The 18,343-nt window shown below is 35.7% G+C and overlaps 2 protein-coding genes across 5 annotated transcripts in view; both read right to left on the minus strand.

The window, feature by feature from the left end:
- The window catches only part of LOC107570817 (choline transporter-like protein 1), a 14,466-nt gene extending 9,900 nt beyond the window's left edge, over nt 1-4,566 (minus strand). Inside the window, exons 1-8 of the mRNA XM_016257083.1 lie at nt 4,459-4,566; nt 3,957-4,099; nt 3,720-3,856; nt 3,537-3,630; nt 2,922-3,091; nt 1,731-1,820; nt 1,479-1,618; nt 1,198-1,384 (exon numbers count right to left, since the gene is read on the minus strand). Of these exons, the coding sequence (XP_016112569.1) occupies nt 1,198-1,384; nt 1,479-1,618; nt 1,731-1,820; nt 2,922-3,091; nt 3,537-3,630; nt 3,720-3,856; nt 3,957-4,099; nt 4,459-4,566 (1,069 nt within the window). The remainder of the gene's footprint in view (nt 1-1,197; nt 1,385-1,478; nt 1,619-1,730; nt 1,821-2,921; nt 3,092-3,536; nt 3,631-3,719; nt 3,857-3,956; nt 4,100-4,458) is intronic.
- Nucleotides 4,567-8,724: 4,158 nt separating this feature from the next.
- Nucleotides 8,725-18,343, minus strand: part of LOC107570823 (ATP-binding cassette sub-family A member 1-like) — a 35,091-nt gene continuing 25,472 nt past the window's right edge. For 3 of the 4 annotated variants that reach the window (XM_016257091.1, XM_016257090.1, XM_016257089.1), the window contains exons 33-48: nt 17,676-17,845; nt 17,410-17,587; nt 17,210-17,325; nt 16,497-16,641; nt 16,269-16,392; nt 15,536-15,665; nt 15,332-15,452; nt 14,402-14,464; nt 14,190-14,296; nt 13,841-13,982; nt 13,614-13,748; nt 12,275-12,378; nt 12,103-12,195; nt 11,906-12,011; nt 11,367-11,504; nt 8,725-10,251 (exon numbers count right to left, since the gene is read on the minus strand). In XM_016257091.1, coding sequence (XP_016112577.1) covers nt 10,111-10,251; nt 11,367-11,504; nt 11,906-12,011; nt 12,103-12,195; nt 12,275-12,378; nt 13,614-13,748; nt 13,841-13,982; nt 14,190-14,296; nt 14,402-14,464; nt 15,332-15,452; nt 15,536-15,665; nt 16,269-16,392; nt 16,497-16,641; nt 17,210-17,325; nt 17,410-17,587; nt 17,676-17,845 — 2,013 coding nt within the window. In that variant the 3' untranslated portion in view covers nt 8,725-10,110. Of the gene's footprint in view, nt 10,252-11,366; nt 11,505-11,679; nt 12,012-12,102; nt 12,196-12,274; nt 12,379-13,613; nt 13,749-13,840; nt 13,983-14,189; nt 14,297-14,401; nt 14,465-15,331; nt 15,453-15,535; nt 15,666-16,268; nt 16,393-16,496; nt 16,642-17,209; nt 17,326-17,409; nt 17,588-17,675; nt 17,846-18,343 lie in introns of those variants that run through there. The other variant, XM_016257092.1, reaches the window with a different exon arrangement.

Consider the following 18,343-nt stretch of genomic DNA (forward strand, 5'->3'; position numbering starts at 1 on the left):
CCCTTTGCAGAGAAACAGCCCCAAAGCATGATGTTTCCACCCCCATGCTTCACAGTAGGTATGGTGTTCTTTGGATGCAACTCAGCATTCTTTCTCCTCCAAACACGACAAGTTGAGTTTTTACCAAATAGTTCTATTTTGGTTTCATCTGACCATATGACATTCTCCCAATCCTCTTCTGGATCATCCAAATGCTCTCTAGCAAACTTCAGACGGGCCTGGACATGTACTGGCTTAAGCAGGGGGTCACGTCTGGCACTGCAGGATTTGAGTCCCTGGCGGTGCAGTGTGTTACTGATGGTAGCCTTTGTTACTTTGGTCCCAGCTCTCTGCAGGTCATTCACTAGGTTCCCCCGTGTGGTTCTGGGATTTTTGCTCACAGTTCTTGTGATCATTTTGACCCCATGGGGTGAGATCTTGCGTGGAGCCCCAGATCGAGGGAGATTATCAGTGGTCTTGTATGTCTTCCATTTTCTAATAATTGCTCCCACAGTTGATTTCTTCACACCAAGCTGCTTACCTATTGCAGATTCAGTCTTCTCAGCCTGGTGCAGGTCTACAATTTTTTTTCTGGTGTCCTTTGACAGCTCTTTTGTCTTGGCCATGGTGGAGTTTGGAGTGTGGCTGTTTGAGGTTGTGGACAGGTGTCTTTTATACTGATAATGAGTTCAAACAGATGCCATTAATACAGGTAACGAGTGGAGGGCAGAGGAGCCTCTTAAAGAAGAAGTTACAGGTCTGTGAGAGCCAGAAATCTTGCTTGTTTGTAGGTGACCAAATACTTATTTTACCGAGGAATTTACCAATTAATTCTTTAAAAATCCTACAATGTGATTTTCTGGATTTTTTTTCTCATTTTGTCTCTCATAGTTGAGGTATACCTATGATGAAAATTACAGGCCTCTCTCATCTTTTTAAGTGGAAGAACTTGCACAATTGGTGGCTGACTAAATACTTTTTTGCCCCACTGTATATATATATATATATATATATACACATATATAAATAATATATTTTTTCCCCCCCAAAAATGCCTTGAGTGTAACTGTCTACATTTTGTGTACTTCTGTCATTTTAGATGTACTTTACTGGAGCAAATACATAACAATTGAGATATGAAGCTCTATCATTCAGCCCTGCGACTGACTACCAGAAGTGCCGCCCACCCCAGACCTTCATTCGATTGCTCTGACAGACCTGCGGATCCGAGGAAGAGGAGCACGGTGATCCAGTAAACCCAGAAGAGCATGAGCGTGAGGAAGGTCCAGAAGGGCTGCAGGGCCAGCAGAGGCAGATGGGTGAACACTTTACTGGCCACGTGAAACAGAGCGACGGTGAGCGCCACTCGCTTCCTCATGAAGAACAGCAGCAGCAGCAGAATCACCTGAGGTGCACCGTTATTCAATATTACATATCTGCACAGTAAACTAATTTTACCATTTGGCAGTTCATATAGTAGTATGCGACTTCAAACATACAGTGAAGACGGTGGCAGCGATGGCGTAGATGAGCAGGGCTTTCTGATTGTCTTTGGCCACCTCCAGTTCCAGAGCCGGCAGAGTGGCGTTCACAGATTTACTGTGATCCACATACAGCCACCACAAGATCCCCGTCCCACCTGCCACAAACACAGCGCTGCCTCACACATCTCACACGCTCTCTGTGACCTGCAGCTAGTCACAGCGGCTCATGGCCCTGTCATTTATTTCTATGAAATGCTAAAGTCTCACCAATTGACCCGACCACCACAACGGCTGTGAGAATCCAGACCAGAACCACGGAGATGTAGCGGATCACAACCATCAGGATCAGAGACAGAACTGCAGCACAAAGAAGAGACAGAACGGTGCTTTAAACCTTGCTCCTCTGATGTTCAACATATGCTAATCAGTTATTATAGATAACTAAAACTAAAATAAAGCCACAAAACAACAACAACAAAATTGTAATACTTGAAATAAAAACATTAACTGAAATAAAATAAAATGCAAACTCATTTCATCTAGTTGTAGCTAGAAATCAATCAAAACTATACAGAGGTTTAATAAAAAAAACTAATAAAAATTCTTAAAACTAAAATTTCAAATAGGTTTTTATTATTTTTCATGTCATTTGTAGTTATTTTAGTACATCAATTTAAACTAAATGAAAATGAGAAATGTTTCATTGGCAGCTATGAAATAACTTATTTTATTTCACGTGCTGTTTATTTGATTTCATTTAAATTTGAGTTCGGTTTAGCATTTTTTTTTTAATAGTTTATGTTATTAAACCCAACTGTAGCTTTTATGAATTGTTCAATTTCATTTTTAGTTATTTTACTACATCAATTTAAAGTTTCTTATATATAAATACGACTTTTCTTTTTGTTGTGTTTTCATAATATCATTACTTTTTGTTTTTATTAAATATGCGTGTATAGATTTTATTAATTAATAGCAGTCGTGATTAATAAAAAGCAAAAACTAATAAAAATGAGAAAAGCACAACATAAAATAAATGCTAAAACTCGAATTAAAATGTAATAAAATAAACAGTAAGTGAAATCAAATAAAACTTATTTCAGCTAGCTGCCAAGGAAACATTGGCAACATTTTAATTTAATTTAACTTGATGTACTAAAATAACTAAAAGTGAAATTAAAATTTATAAATATAATAGACATATTTAATAAAAACAAAAGCACAAAAAAATGACAAAAATATCAAAATGAAATATATCAAATTATTTCAAAATATTAGTAAATTGCTTACAAATATTAATAAAAAAAACAATAGTATATCGATACTAAAATAGCACTGATGCAAATCAGGTTTATGAAGCTAAAACGTAAGAGATGTTGATGGAAGTTTTGATTAATGTAATTAGTATTAATGTTGGTCTGCTGTTTTCATGAGAAGAGTCCTGTGTTATGATCTGACCGAGAGCGAGCAGACACAGGCCCATGATGATCTCTTTGGATGTCATCACTCCAGCGATGACCCGGTGCACCACACTGTTGTCACTGACGAAAGTGATGAAGGCCTCCGCAAACCTGGCGTAGCAGGAAATGTCCACTGGCATACAGCGGTGAAACACTGGTAAGGATGCACTACACAAAGAACAGACAGAATATAGGTTAGTCTGAATAACACGAATCAAAGCTCAAGTTAAACATTTTCGTTTTCTTTGCTTGAGGCTTGGGTGGAAATATGGATGGGACTGTTCTTGTTTAAAATTCCCAAATGTTTTTATTTCAGCCATGAATCGTGATTTGCAGCTTGCCATCTCTAGTCAGTGGCTTTTTTGTGGAAATATTTTAATAAACAAATATTTTTTTAATTATTTTAAATATATTTTTAAAAATAATTTCTTTTAAAAGCATATAAAAATATATAAATTTACCACACACACAAAAAAAAAAAAAAATATATATATATATATATATATATTTTTTAATATAGTCTTGGTGAGCAGAAAAGACATCTTTCAAATACATTCCTAAAAAAATCTTACAGACCCCAAACTAACACAGATGGACTAAATACATGGACTACCTTGGATGGACAGGAAGTGTTGGACATTTTGTAGCCCTATTAGAGTGAGTGGAATACGTGTCCGGTTGTACATCGTAGGAGCACAAATCAGATCCTAGAGAAAACAATACAGAAAAACAAAACAGCATTAGGCAGAACTCACATTTCAGGACATTCAGCCGTATGTGACGGCAATGAGCTCACCGTAAACTGCAGAGAAATTTCTGAGATCCTCATAAGTCTTCAGCTCGGTGTCTGGACACTTCGAGACGCACAGAGCCACAGATTTAATCTTTCTTCTCAGTATGTCGATGTTACAGGGGTCCAGGAAAAACACATACCTGTGACAGAACCATTGAACAAACTGTCACTCAACTCCTGTAAAACCCTCCGTGCCAGTCTACAGAGCAGGCAGCTGTGTTTCCGCTCATTCTCACACACTTTCTGGAGGCGTGGTCGCGGCCGCTGAGCTCTATTCCTGGGATTTTGGCGTTCTTCTGACCGCAGGTGTTCCCGTAGCTGTCGTACCCTGATATGAGTCTGGACGCGGCCCCTGTCGCAATGGCAAAGCCACAGATGCAGAGCTGCCACAGAAACACAAGATGATGATCAGGACACGGGACGCAACCGGTAGCACAAATTATTAATGGGCAATAACTGCCCACTGGAACTGATTTTCAGGTGCATTATTTACCTATATAAAAGGTATTTTTACCATGTAACTCCATTTAATTCAAGTACTTAAGTTGAACCAATTAATTAAATACACTTCATTTAAACACTTATTACTACTACATACACAATAAAAAAAAATTACATCAGACAATGACAATAATATTGCTTAAAATGAATAATTATAATTCATACTTAATGTTCTTGTATTTGTAATTGTGTCCAACAGTTGCATTTTTATTTTTTTTTAGATGTGAATTGCATTTTCTACCATGCCGACATTGAAGAGGATGAACAGGAGCAGCCATGGGATATCTGTGCACTTCCTCTGCTCTAAGGGTTTCCACTCGCGGGTCTTCTGCAAAGGGGAAGTTGACATAGTTGACGTGACACACACAAACTCTCTTTTAACATAAAAATATAGCTAAATAAATACATGCATGCATGCATAAGTAAATACAGTTTGTGTGGATCAAGTACCATTTTCTAGTTACTTTATATTTTGAATAAGTGTATATTAATTTGTCACAACACATAAGTAGTTAGGTAAACAAAAAAGCATGTAATTAAAATAATGAAAACCTAAAAAAGACATTGTGACAAGCAGTATAATTTTAGTATTATTTATATACTAAGATAGTATTTTGAATTGACCTTTATTTTTTATATTTTCAGTTTTCTTTTAAATTGTATAATATATATATATATAATTTTTATTTTTTAAATAATTGCTGTTACACTTATGGGACGATCAAATCCTTGTTTAATATTGACAAAACATTTAACTCAAATATCCACTTTTTTGCCGTAGAAATGCTACTACAGCCTCTATAATTTCTTCAACAAAAACATGTGGACATCACAACCTTTACAAAACAGTAATGGTTTTACCATAGTAAAACGGCTTAATTTACTTTTGTGTGATTTCTGAATGCTTGAGACAATAAAATCAATCAGACAACTGTAGGCCATTAATAAAATCATAGCCATAGGTAACTGTATAGAGCTACAATTGTAATTTATAAATAATACAATTTAATTACTTTTATATTTTATTAAAGGTCTATTTTGACCCCATATAATATATATATTATTTTTATTTTTTAAATAATTGCTGTTACACTTACGATCAAATCCTTGTTTAATCTTGACAAAACATTTAACTCAAATATCCACTTTTTTTGCCGTAGAAATGCTACTACAGCCTCTATAATTTCTTCAACAAAAACATGTGGACATCACAACCTTTACAAAACAGTAATGGTTTTACCATAGTAAAACGGCTTAATTTACTTTTGTGTGATTTCTGAATGCTTGAGACAATAAAATCAATCAGACAACTGTAGGCCATTAATAAAATCATAGCCATAGGTAACTGTATAGAGCTACAATTGTAATTTATAAATAATACAATTTAATTACTTTTATATTTTATTAAAGGTCTATTTTGACCCCATATAATGGTTTTTTTCTGCTTAGGGCACCCATTAATTTTTGTTTTTATTAAATGTCTATATATTATTCGTTTTAGTAGTTTAGTACTCAACTGAAACATGTTTTATTTCAGTTCGTTGCAAAGGTAACATTTCAAATTTGGTTTGATTTTTTATTCATTCTAAAGTTTTCCATCTAACATTTATTATTTTATTTAATTCTTTTAATTTATTCCAACTTTATTTGACTTCACGATAACTATTTGAATACGTTTTGAAACAAAAACTACAACACTGGTGACCAGTCGCAGTTTCCAAAAATGTACGCTTCTATTTTTATCCTAAAATCGTATACTTGGGAAAAGTTCAGCTGCACAAAGCAGGAATATAACACTGGGGAAGCACCGTAGAGAATGAACGGGACTGTCTGAACCAGTGTTGCCAACTAATTTTCAGAGAAAGTTGCTAAAGGATGGTCGATTTGTTGCTAAATGACGTTGTGATGTCATTGCGTAATCACGACGCAAAATTGTCACATCATCAAATCAATTTTTTAATAAATTTTGATTTGTTTGTAAAATAATATGCATGATATAATATTAAAATATAAATAACTGTATTTTTAAATACATTGAATTATTGAACACGTACACATTTTTGAATGATTTCAATTTAAGTTTTTTTTAGTAGCTAGTAAACTAGTAATTCTACACATCCTCAACTAATATGCTTTAAGCTGTGTATTAGTAGTTAGTTAGTATGCTACAGTCTAAGAAAAGTCTGTCAAAATAAGGCACAATCTACTATGTTAATATGAAAGAATTTTCCGTAATGGGTTTTTACCTGCATTTTAAATTACGCATTGTGTTTTCGGGTTACAATGGATGATGGATAATGTCCTGAAAGATTTTCCATTTTTCTTACAGTATACTAACTGATCAACAATCGCAGGTACAAGCTACTAACAAAGTGTATCATAAATGAACAATTATTCAATTATCAAATTATTCAATTATTATTATTAAATTGAACAACTGCAAATAGCAGCTAACTCAATTCACGTGATGTGTGTACTGCTAGGCATCTGTGGTTTCCTCTTTTTGTGTCATTTGGATGGAAAATGTGTGCCTTTTTATTGTCCGAGTCACTTATCAAAAGTTGCTAAAGGTTGCCAAATCGTAACGCAATATTGTAATGCATTACTTTTAAAAGTAACTTTCCCCAACACTGGTTATGCTAGTTAAAGTTATGTCATTGAACGAATCTTGGATGCTCGTTTGAAGAGATTCTTTTGTAATGATTCGGTTAATATGATTCACAAGGAACTGTGAATAATCTCGGTAATGTCGTTAATTATGTTGTTGACAAAATTGTTACAATAAACAAACGTGATCTATAATAGCCTAATCGACAACAGTGATAAGCAGTACTATTATTTACAAAATAATAACCTATTAAACGTAAATTAAAATGCCGCTGAAGTGAATGAGTGAATCGCGTCTTTGAAGAGGTTCATTAAACGAATCATTTGAACGAACCGATTCTCTACAATGATTCGGACTATTGAGCTCGTTTACTGTGACTTTAGCACCATCTATCGAGAAGAAATAAGTAGTGCGAAAAGTTTTTAGTGTCTGCGACCATTTTATGGTCACATTCTGGAGTTCCTGTGGATATGTTTAAGGCGTAAACCGTACAACTGTAGAGTTAACTGAAGTTACAGATTGTTCTGTTAAAGTAGTTACCATTGTGTTTTCTTTCGTGGAAAATCTCGTTTGCAAGTCAAAACAGACCAGCTAAAGTGGAGATGCCGGGGATTGAACCCGGGGCCTCGTACATGCAAAACATGCGCTCTACCGTTGAGACAAACGACTGGAAATAGCGCTGATCCACATTCACGCTTGGAAAATGTGATTAATAACGTAATACAGGTCTAATACCGCTTATAATACCGGTAACTTATGTTAACATAACATATATGTTGACATGTAAACCTGATTTAGATTTTTAAGTTTTGTTTATGTGGAAAAAATAAGCGTAAGTACGGTGGCCGAGAAGTGCAAAGCAAATCACAATTCTGAAAATAAAATAACAAATTACAAACGCAAATGCAAGTCTAAAAAACAAAATAACAATTCAGAAAGCACAACAACAATTCAGAAAACACTATAACAAGTCAGAAAACACAATGACAAATTCGAAAACATCGTTGTGTTTTCTGACTTGTTAATTTGTTTTCGGATTTGTAGTTGTGTTTTCTGACTTATTTTGTTTTCTGACTTGTTATAGTGTTTTCTGAATTGTTGTTGTGCTTTCTGAATTGTTATTTTGTTTTTTAGACTTGCATTTGCGTTTGTAATTTGTTATTTTATTTTCAGAATTGTGATTTGCTTTGCACTTCACGGCCACCGTACGTAAGAGAGTGACCTGCGCTGATTTTGGCTAATCAGACATTTACCCGTCAATCACATTGTGCATTTGGTGTTACTGACCTGTAATTGGCTGACATGACTTTAAAGGGCGGGGTTTTGGAAAGAGAGCCTGCGGTTGAATGTAATGGAGGTGATTTAACCTTAGTTCAGAGCGAAACAACTTTTTCTTTCTAGATCACTCAGTCAACCAATTAATCTATCGGTTTATAAACTATGCTTTTTTTAAAATATAAAAGAAAGAAAGAAATTATGATTCCATGAATCCGTTTATGCCTTTCAATTAAAAGTACACTTTGTGGAAATGATCAACATTTACTCTAATGTCATAAAACATGCATTTAGCCATTTAAAAGTGTTTGTATTTTTTGCATGTTTCTTCAGCATGTTTTTTTTTTTTTTAAATCAGTCTATATATTATTAATTTATTTAATTAAAATAAGTGTGTATATCCTACAAGTACACACCCAGAAAGTTTGTCTTTGACTAACACTTCAGTAACATTATTTATTGCAATTCTCTTTTTTTTTTTCTACTCGCAGAACAGAAAAGGACACAAGACTGACTGAAATAGCTTTTTAATATTTAAAATGTAAACACATACATTGTAACACAGAAAATAATGGCCACGGTGGGACATCTAAAATTGTCTATTGACCTTTTGTTAAACACAAAATGTCCGGTTTGTGAATTATGAATGTCAAGACCAGTTTAACATTATAAAGTGCTTTAGTTTTGGACCAAAGACAGTACTTTTTGTCTTCTTCCACGTCATTCAATGTGCAGCAGGGATTGCTGCTTAATTTCTGAAGGTGTTTGACTAAAAAGCACCTCATGGATTTGAAAAATAAACTCGATCGGTAGCACCTCATTGCTTTTGGTCACTTCGCGCTGTAGGCGAACAACAGCAGTGCCATTGGTCGAGATCATAAAAGTGGTTTGATAAACTAAACTTAAGGTTTTAGGATAAGAAAGCACATCCTGAGATATTAACTCCTGTACTAGAGGCCTATGAATGTCATTTCTTTGTCTCTCAAGGCCTTATTGTACGATGAAACTCTTGTTTCAAATCACATGGTGTAGAAAACAACAACAAAAAATTTACATTTAGTAGCCTGCTGAGAGCCACTACCATAATATCCAACACCGACAACGTGTTTGCTTGATACTACGCTCATTTGCTATGATTTAAAACCACTTGACCTGGTTTGGCACGGACATGATTTGTTTCTGTACAGTTTCACACAATATGAACTCGCCTCCGCTTCGGCCCGTTGTGGACACAAAAACAACTACGAAGTCCCACTAAACTCGGCTCAAGATCAGCGAACACCTGTTGAAACCCACACAGAAATACTTTAGGATAACAAAGCTGGAACATGCTTGAGCTTACGATGGAGTCCTAAACACGTCATCCACGTAAAAAGCATGCAATTAACTTCTAAAGTCGTCCGCTTCGTCTTCACAGTAGACCTAAATACCACCGTAGCTATGATGACAGTGTGTGCTCCACACTTCGAGTCCATTAGCGGAGTGTTGTTTCAAGGCACGACACTTTGACAATAATAACAATAGTGAAACATTGCACATCGTTGCATCAAAATATCTTTTGAGTATAGTTTTAAAATGCATATCTAAAAAAAGTAAAGTACAAAGACCAAGAGTAGTTGCTGAAATGCACAGTTTGAAGCCTGCGCTAAATGAGCAGATGAACGTCGGCCCTGAATTAACGTTAGATCGCATTGGCAGTGTCTGATATTTTCGCAGACGTCTTGTCAATCAAACATTCACCGCTAGTGGAGCAAACAGCTTCAAGTTTCCTCGCGGCGGAGCGACGAGCACCAGGCTCGGCCTCGCTGTCATCGGCGTTCATTTTTCTTCAATCATCTTTTTTTTGCATTGATTTGCATGGTTTGTTTCAGTAGTGTGTTTCAGGTCCAGCGCCCTCTTGTGGGCACAAACACACACAAATGAAAATTGAACAAAAAACTAAAAGAGTAGTACAAAAAACCGACACGCTAGTCCCATGAAGGTGGATTGTTGTATCCATCGAATGGCGGATCACACCACCGTCTCTTTGGCCTTCTCGTCTATGAGGAAGGCGTTCAGGTGAGAAATGTCCACGATGGCATCGTTTTTGTTAATGGAAATGTCTTTTAAGTGGTCCTCGTCACTTTGGTCCTTGGCAAAATTGACAAATACCTCAAATGAACAGACAAACAGACTGAGTCACAACTTATTACCTTTATAGTGCAGTCATTTTAATTGCAATTTAGTTTTTGTTTGTATTTTACTGCAAATTTGTAGTTTTTGCTATTCAGCAAACTTCTGTTTTTGTTTTTTAATTTACACTAACGTTCGAAAAGTTCACAAGATGTTTTAATGTTTTTGATTGCAGTTTCTTGTGTTCACCAAGACTGCCTTTATTTGATAAAACAAAGTAAAACAGTATTATTGTGAAATAAAATAACTTAATTTTATAATAGCGTTTTAACTTAATTTTTGCCTTATTTAATTTTTTGCTTATTATAACAGTAATATTATAAAATATTAAAATATTACAATTTCAAACAATTTTATAATAGCTTTTTTTGCTTAATTTTTGTGCTTAATGAAATATTTGCTTATTTATTTTTTGCTTATTATAACAGTAATATTGAAATATTATTACAATTTAAAATAACTTAATTTTATAATAGCTTTTTGGTTTAATTTTCTCCTTATTTTAATTGCTAACAACAGTAATATTATGAATTATTGAAATATTATTACAATTTAAGATAACTTAATAAATCATAAATAACTTGCTTATTTATTTTAGCTTATTATAACAGTACTATTATAAAATATTGAAATATTATTAGAATAACTATTTTCTATTGTAATATATTTTAAAATGTAATTTACTCCTGTGTTACTCCAGTCTTCAGTGTCACATGATCCTTCAGAAATCAGTCTAATATGCTGATTTGCTGCTCAAGAAACATTTCTGATTATTATCAATGCTGAAACAAGTTGTGCAGCTTAGTATTTTTGTGGAAACTATGATACAGTACTTGCTTTTTTCAGGATTCTTTAAAGAAGTAAAAAAAACAGCATTTATTTGAAATAGAAATATTTCATTATAAATGTCTTTACTGGCACTTTTTTTAAATCAATTTATGCATCCTTATGGAAAGAAAAGTATTGATTTCTTTAAAAATATATATATTTTTGCACAGCAGTGTAGTAGTTTTTACCACATTTGTGTGTTTTCTGACCTCAGCAATTCATGTATTGCAAACTGTGGCACTGAGTTTCCCTATAAACTCTCTTACTTGGTCTAAAGTGGTCTGTGAGACGGAGTAGTCCTCGATGTGGAGCTGCTCTTTGTTCTTGGAGAGGAGGCTGAAGATACGGGAGAGGGATGTCAGCGACGAGGGCAGCTGGTACTGCAGCATGTTCCTGTGCTTCTCCTTCAGCGTGCTTCCGATTCTTTAAAGAAGTAAAAAAAACAGCATTTATTTGAAATAGAAATATTTCATTATAAATGTCTTTACTGGCACTTTTTTAAAATCAATTTATGCATCCTTATGGAAAGAAAAGTATTGATTTCTTTAAAAAAATATATATTTTTGCACAGCAGTGTAGTAGTTTTTACCACATTTGTGTGTTTTCTGACCTCAGCAATTCATGTATTGCAAACTGTGGCACTGAGTTTCCCTATAAACTCTCTTACTTGGTCTAAAGTGGTCTGTGAGACGGAGTAGTCCTCGATGTGGAGCTGCTCTTTGTTCTTGGAGAGGAGGCTGAAGATACGGGAGAGGGATGTCAGCGACGAGGGCAGCTGGTACTGCAGCATGTTCCTGTGCTTCTCCTTCAGCGTGCTTCCCGGCAGCTCCTGCTCGATGAACTCCATCACCGGCTCCAGCTGCGGATCGGCCCCCGCCACCCGCAGGATGATGGTGTACCCGTCACCGAACCTGGAAGCGCCACAGCAAAAGAGCTCAGCCCACTGATTCATAAGAGCCGATTCTCTGGAATGATTCAAAATGCTGTTGTGTAACTGCTTACTTGTTCTTTAAGTGCTGCACACTGCCCAGGCAGCGGAATCTGCCGTTCACCATGATGGCCATGCGAGTGCAGAGTGCTTCACACTCCTCCATACTGCAGAAAAACACAGCAAAGTCATGCAAAGAAGTCAAACTGAAAGCATAGACCACTCTGACCGAGGTACTCTCTTCACCTGTGTGAGGTCAGGACGACCGAGCGTCCCTCTTTAATGATGCTGAGGATGCAGTTCCACAGGGCCCGCCGGGCTTTGGGGTCCATGCCAGTGGTGGGTTCGTCCTGTAACCAGCCAGGTTAACCGTCGCCCACAAATTCAGCAGGAAACACAAGCAGAACACCATAAAGAGAGGGAAGAGCATGATCATGTTCCTCCGCTCTGATTGACGGCCGCCGGGAAACTGGAGCGCCGCGCTGCCTCGCTTTAACTGCTAAATGCAACCCGCTTCCTTGGGAATTAAACGCTTTACGGTGTACTAAAATGTGGCAATGTGTGGGTATGGCTTTTGTTCTGGGAAAACGAGGTCTGCCAAACGGCCAATCTGTTACACAACAGCACATAAGATCTTTTCATGAAATGCAAATTACCTATATAGACCCGTATGCAGTGTTTTTTGGGGTTTGTAGAGTAAAAAAAAGCATAATTTTTGGTGGTTTTGTGTCTGTTTTGAATTCAGTGAAATAACTTTGCACAGATTTTGCTCCAATTTGATGGTTAATGCTCTTCGCAGCCAATAATTCACCTCACAAAACACATTGTGGTTGGCATAAAATATTTATTGTTTATTTAGCTTTTATTTATTTTTCTATACTTGGATAACTGTGCCAAATTGCAAATTTTCTTCCTTCTAAATGTTGATAATATTTAGTTTATTTTTATTTTTTTATTTTATTTTATTTAACTTATTTATTTTGCTATACTTTGATAGCTATGCTAAATTGCGCAATCTTTTCTTTCTTTAAAATGTTGATAATACTTAGCTTTTATTTTTTGTTTTTTATTTAGCTTTTATTTATTTTGCTATACTTTGATAACTATGCTAAATTGCAAAAAAATTTCTTCCTTCTTGATAATGTTGATAATATTTCGTTTTTTAGCTTATTCAGCTTTTATATATTTTGCTATAATCTGACAGCTATGCACAATTGTTTTACTTTCTTTAAAATGTTAATAATACTTTGCTTTTATTTTTAATTTTTTATTTAGCTTTTATTTATTTTGCTATAATTTGCTATCTATGCACAACTGCATAATTTGTCCTTCCTTTTAAATGTCAATAATATTTAGCTTTTATATTTTTTTATTTTGCTATACTTTTGCAAATTATGCACGATTGTATAGTTGCGTCTGCATTTGTATTTTATTTAGCATTTTATGCATTTGCGTTTTATTATTTACATGTGGCCTTCTTTTCCCCTGCTCTCCATTACAAACAAATCATTACAAACCTGTGATGCATTTTTGGATTATGATGCACTAGCTAAACAAATGATCATAAAGTTAGTTGCACACTTACCAAGAACACCACTGGCGGTCCTCCGATGAGTGCCATAGCGGTGGAGAGCTTCCTCATGTTTCCCCCGCTGTAGCTTCCTGCGGCTTTGTCTACATATTTCATCAGGCCCAGTTTACGAATGCCCCAATCCGCCACCTGCGACCAACAAAGAACCAATCAGATCCCTCGATAACCAGCTGCAACATTAGTAGTTAGACGTTCCCTTTCAATAGCAGCTAAAAACCGACCTCGCACACTTCCTTCTCTGGGACGCCCCGCAGAATGGCGTAAAACTCCAGATGTTCTCGTCCAGTCAGCAGGTCGTTGATGGCATCAAACTGCGGACAGTAGCCCATATTCTGATGCACTTCATCGATCTCTGTCAGCACGCTGCAGAAAACAAGCCAAGAGTTTGGTGGTACTATTATGAAAAAGGTCATGAAACACATTTTTGTTTTAAAAAAGTGCTGCTCATACTGGAACACAACGTGAGCATTGTTTTTAGGATTACACTAGCATATTAACAACCTCAAAGCCACAAAACCCAGTGTTTAAAGTATTAATTGAATCAGTAGCATGCCGTTTTAATTTATGCACCTCTTTCCTGCCAAGTAGGCCTCTCCACTAGTGACAACAGAATCTCCTGTAAGCATCTTGAAGGTGCTCGTCTTCCCAGCTCCGTTCACACCGAGCAACCCAAAACACTGACGAGAGAACATTATATCATCAAAACCCTGATCAGCATCGGTTTAAACGCCAGGCTGAACTAAACAAAAGCTATTAGTTATTTACTAAGAAGATGATCTCACCTCTCCTGGTGGGATGCCCACACACAGTCTGTCTACAGCTGGCTTCTGCTTTCTCTTATAAACCTGCAGAATCAGCAATATTATTATTAGTGCTGTCAAACGATTAATCACGATTAATCGCATCCAACATAAAGGTTTTTGTTTACATAATATATATGTGTGTACTGTGTATATTTATTATGTATACATAAACACGCACATGTGCATGTATATATTTCAGAAAAATATGTTATGTTTATACATTTAAAATATTTATATATATGATCAATTATATTAATATAAATATATACGTACATGGAAATATTTTCAAATATACATACTGTATGTGTGTGTATTTATATATACATAATAAATATACACAGTATACACACATATATTATGTAAACGAAAACCTTTATTTTGGATGCGATTAATCGTGATTAAACATTTGACAACACTAGTTATTATAGAACTGAACAACAACACTGATGCAATAATTACTGTGGGACAAAAACTGGCTTGAGCCACCTTAGTAAATGTCAGAAAAATAACTGAAAAAAACCACATATATATATATATATATATTTATATATATATATGTTTTTTTTTCAGTTTTTCAGTTTTTTTTTCACTAAAGTGAAGCTTTTATCATTTCTAAATATTTTTTAATATTTACGTAATTCATAATTAACATTTTAATAAAAATAAGCACATAATACATTTTGAAATGTATAATTACAACTACATATTTTAATTATACTTGTATTTATCATTTAATATGCACATAGAAGTTATTCATATTAACTTTTTTTATTATTATTTATGTAATATTATACATATAATGAATGAATCAGAATGTAGATGGAATCTGCTATAAATATATATTTTTTTTACATAAATATGTGTGTGTGTGTGTGTGTGTGTGTGTGTGTGTGTGTGTGTGTCACAGACCTTGGTGAGCTGTTTGAGCTCCAGGATATCAGTCTGTCCTCCTCCGCACAAGATCCTCTGCCTCTCTCTGGCCACATCCTCATCCTCCTCTCCGATCGGCTTCAGTTTAGTGCTGACCGGCCTATATTAATACCAAAACATTACATACGTTTAAAACAGTTTTGCATGCCCTTGTTTTGCAGTGAGGTATGAAAGTATCATCACCTGGCTTTGATGCAGAAACGGTACTGGATAAGGACGGTGATGCAGAAGAAAATCACACCCTCTATGGCCATGGCAAAGAGATTCTTGCCCACCATGTCCCACGCCAGAGGAGAGCGGAAGCGATTCTCGCCTGAAAACATGCACAAACATGTCAGTAGAAGCAGAAACAGAGTATGATGTGTTGCATGCATGCTGCTGAAGTAACGATGCAATGCTCTAGTAAGTATAGAAATACACAGCACACACAAATATGGGTTAAAAATTTTCCGTTTTCAGTCAGCGTTTAATTAGACTGAACTTTTTTAATCATTATTTTTTGGTATTGAATGAATTTTATTTATAAATGTTAAAACTTCTTTTGAAAAACAGGCAGCTCACTAGGTTTTGGAAACACGCCAAGGTCTACAAACTAAACTTAGCTTCATACGGCCTTGATGTGTTTCTTAGAATGTGATTATGTTCAGAGGAAAGCGTGTTTGAGCAGCTGCAGTCCTAATGCATTTCCATGGAAATGATCCAGGACATGTTATGTCCACAACTAGATGTGACCCGGGGCCCCTAACCAAATCAACATCGGCAATCAGTTAAACAATATCGGTGGAAAAAGAATTTCAGCTATCTGTTTGATTAGAGTGGAAATTCTAAATGAACATTCTAAAAGAACATTATTCAAACAAATAATAAAGGTTTGATTAGTTATACTGAATAGTGTATTTGTGAGAGTGATACACACCAAATCTCTCCAGAGCGTCAGCCATAGCTTGGTTCTTCACCATGTCAATGAGTCCTCTGCCCAGACAGAAGTGAGGGAAGATCAGGAACACGTTCTTCAAGATGTCGTTGATGCCACCAATCTCCTGAAAAAGCATTGAGGAGAAACAGTCACAGTTCATTTAGGGCTTCTTTTGAATTGGATTACGTGACATATATAATCAAGCACAGCTGAGAAATATGAACTTACATTGCTGCCGAAAAGCTCCAGGACAAACGTGGATACGCTGCCATTTATTCCAATGAGGATGTTAACGCTGGTCAAAACCACATATGCTGTACTGGGAATCTTAAAGAAGAATGACGCTGGGTACATCAGGGGTGTTATGGACCACCTAGATGGACACAAAGAAATGCACATGGCCAAAGCTTTCATATTAGTGAGTGACATATTTTTAGATATATCATACATAGTCTATAAGTTTGGGGTCTGTATGATTTTTTTATGTTTTCTAAAGAAGTCTCTTCTGCTCAACAAAGCTGCATTTGTTTGATCAAAAATACAGTAAAAACAGTAATAATGTAAAATATTATTACAATTTAAAATAACTGTATCTTAATATTTTTAAACTGTAATTTATTCCTGTGACGCAAAAATGGATTTTCAGCATCATTACTCCAGTCTTCAGTGTCACATGATCCTTCAGAAATCATTCTAATATGCTGATTTGCTGACAATTTTTGTGGAAACCTTGCTACATTTTCTTTCAGGATTTTTGATGACTGGAGAGTTCAAAAGAAAATCATCTGTAACATTATAAACGTCTTTTCTGATACTTTTGATTAATTTAATGCATTCTTGCTTAATTTCTTCCAAAGAAAAAAAACGTACTGACCCCAAACATTTGAACAGTAGTGTATGATAAATAGTAAAGGCTACTGGACCGATCTTTTGCGTCTTACCCATAGAGCAACAGCAGGAGGGCGAGAACAGGAAGATTGGTGGAGGACACATAGGCCTCTTGCTGGAAACAGACGAAGATGATGATGACCAGAGTCGCCGGGACAATGTAGTTGCACTGAAGGACAAACATGCAATCAGTCAGGGCATTTGAACAGATGTTGATACGTTTAAAAGTAAAAACATTTTACAAAATCCTCACCATGTCCCACACAAAGTTGGCCAGCCAGTAGAGGAAGGGCTGCACTCCACTGATGAACTGCATGTGTTTGGCTTTATTCACTCTCTCCTGGATGAGGAACACCACAAAGCTGGCCGGGACGAAAGACATGGCGAAGATGACGCAGATGGACACCAGCACGTCAACTGAGGTCGTCATTCTGGGAAGCAGATGGGGTCAAAGGTCAGAGATATCAAGACTGTGTGTGTAAATGGAGTGGAGTATGAACTGCGCTCTTGGTTACTTACAGTGCCACCTGTGAGAGCTGCTCTTTGGTGAGGTTGAGTGGATGGTTGAACGCTTTGATGCCGAATTTGGAGCGATCCAGGCTGGGGGGCAGATTAGCACGCAGGACGGCATTGTTCATGACATTGAGGAATGCTCCGATACTGTGCCAGCCCTTATTATTGAACCAGATCTGCAACAGGACACAATCATGTCACTCTTCTCGCTCTTATACACCAACAAAAGCCCTTACAGTTCCTTGACATTGTGCAATCAGCAATGTTTATGAGCTTTGGCATAATTATAGACTGTCCATCTACAAAAATAGGTTAACTTTGGCCACAACTGACAAGGTTACATTGTGTCTCTAACAGCCTCCACCTCTTAGATGCTTTCATATAAAAGACATTAAGACCTGTGAATACATGCATTTTCTTTTTGCATTTTTACACATGCAGTTTTTATGTATTTTTGACATTTTATTATTTATGTAGTTCTTTATTGTATATTTAGTGCATATGCAACTTACAATAACAATTTTATACATATATACAGTATATATATATGACCAATTTGATTGATATATATAATCAATATTTGTAACTATCTACTGTATATTATCTAAAGAACTACAAGTACATAAATAACTTACAATAAAAATAATTATATATACAGTATATATACAGTATAA

Source organism: Sinocyclocheilus grahami, unplaced genomic scaffold (genome assembly GCF_001515645.1).
Source record: "Sinocyclocheilus grahami isolate Dianchi unplaced genomic scaffold, SAMN03320097.WGS_v1.1 scaffold1509.1, whole genome shotgun sequence".
NCBI lineage: Eukaryota > Metazoa > Chordata > Actinopteri > Cypriniformes > Cyprinidae > Sinocyclocheilus > Sinocyclocheilus grahami.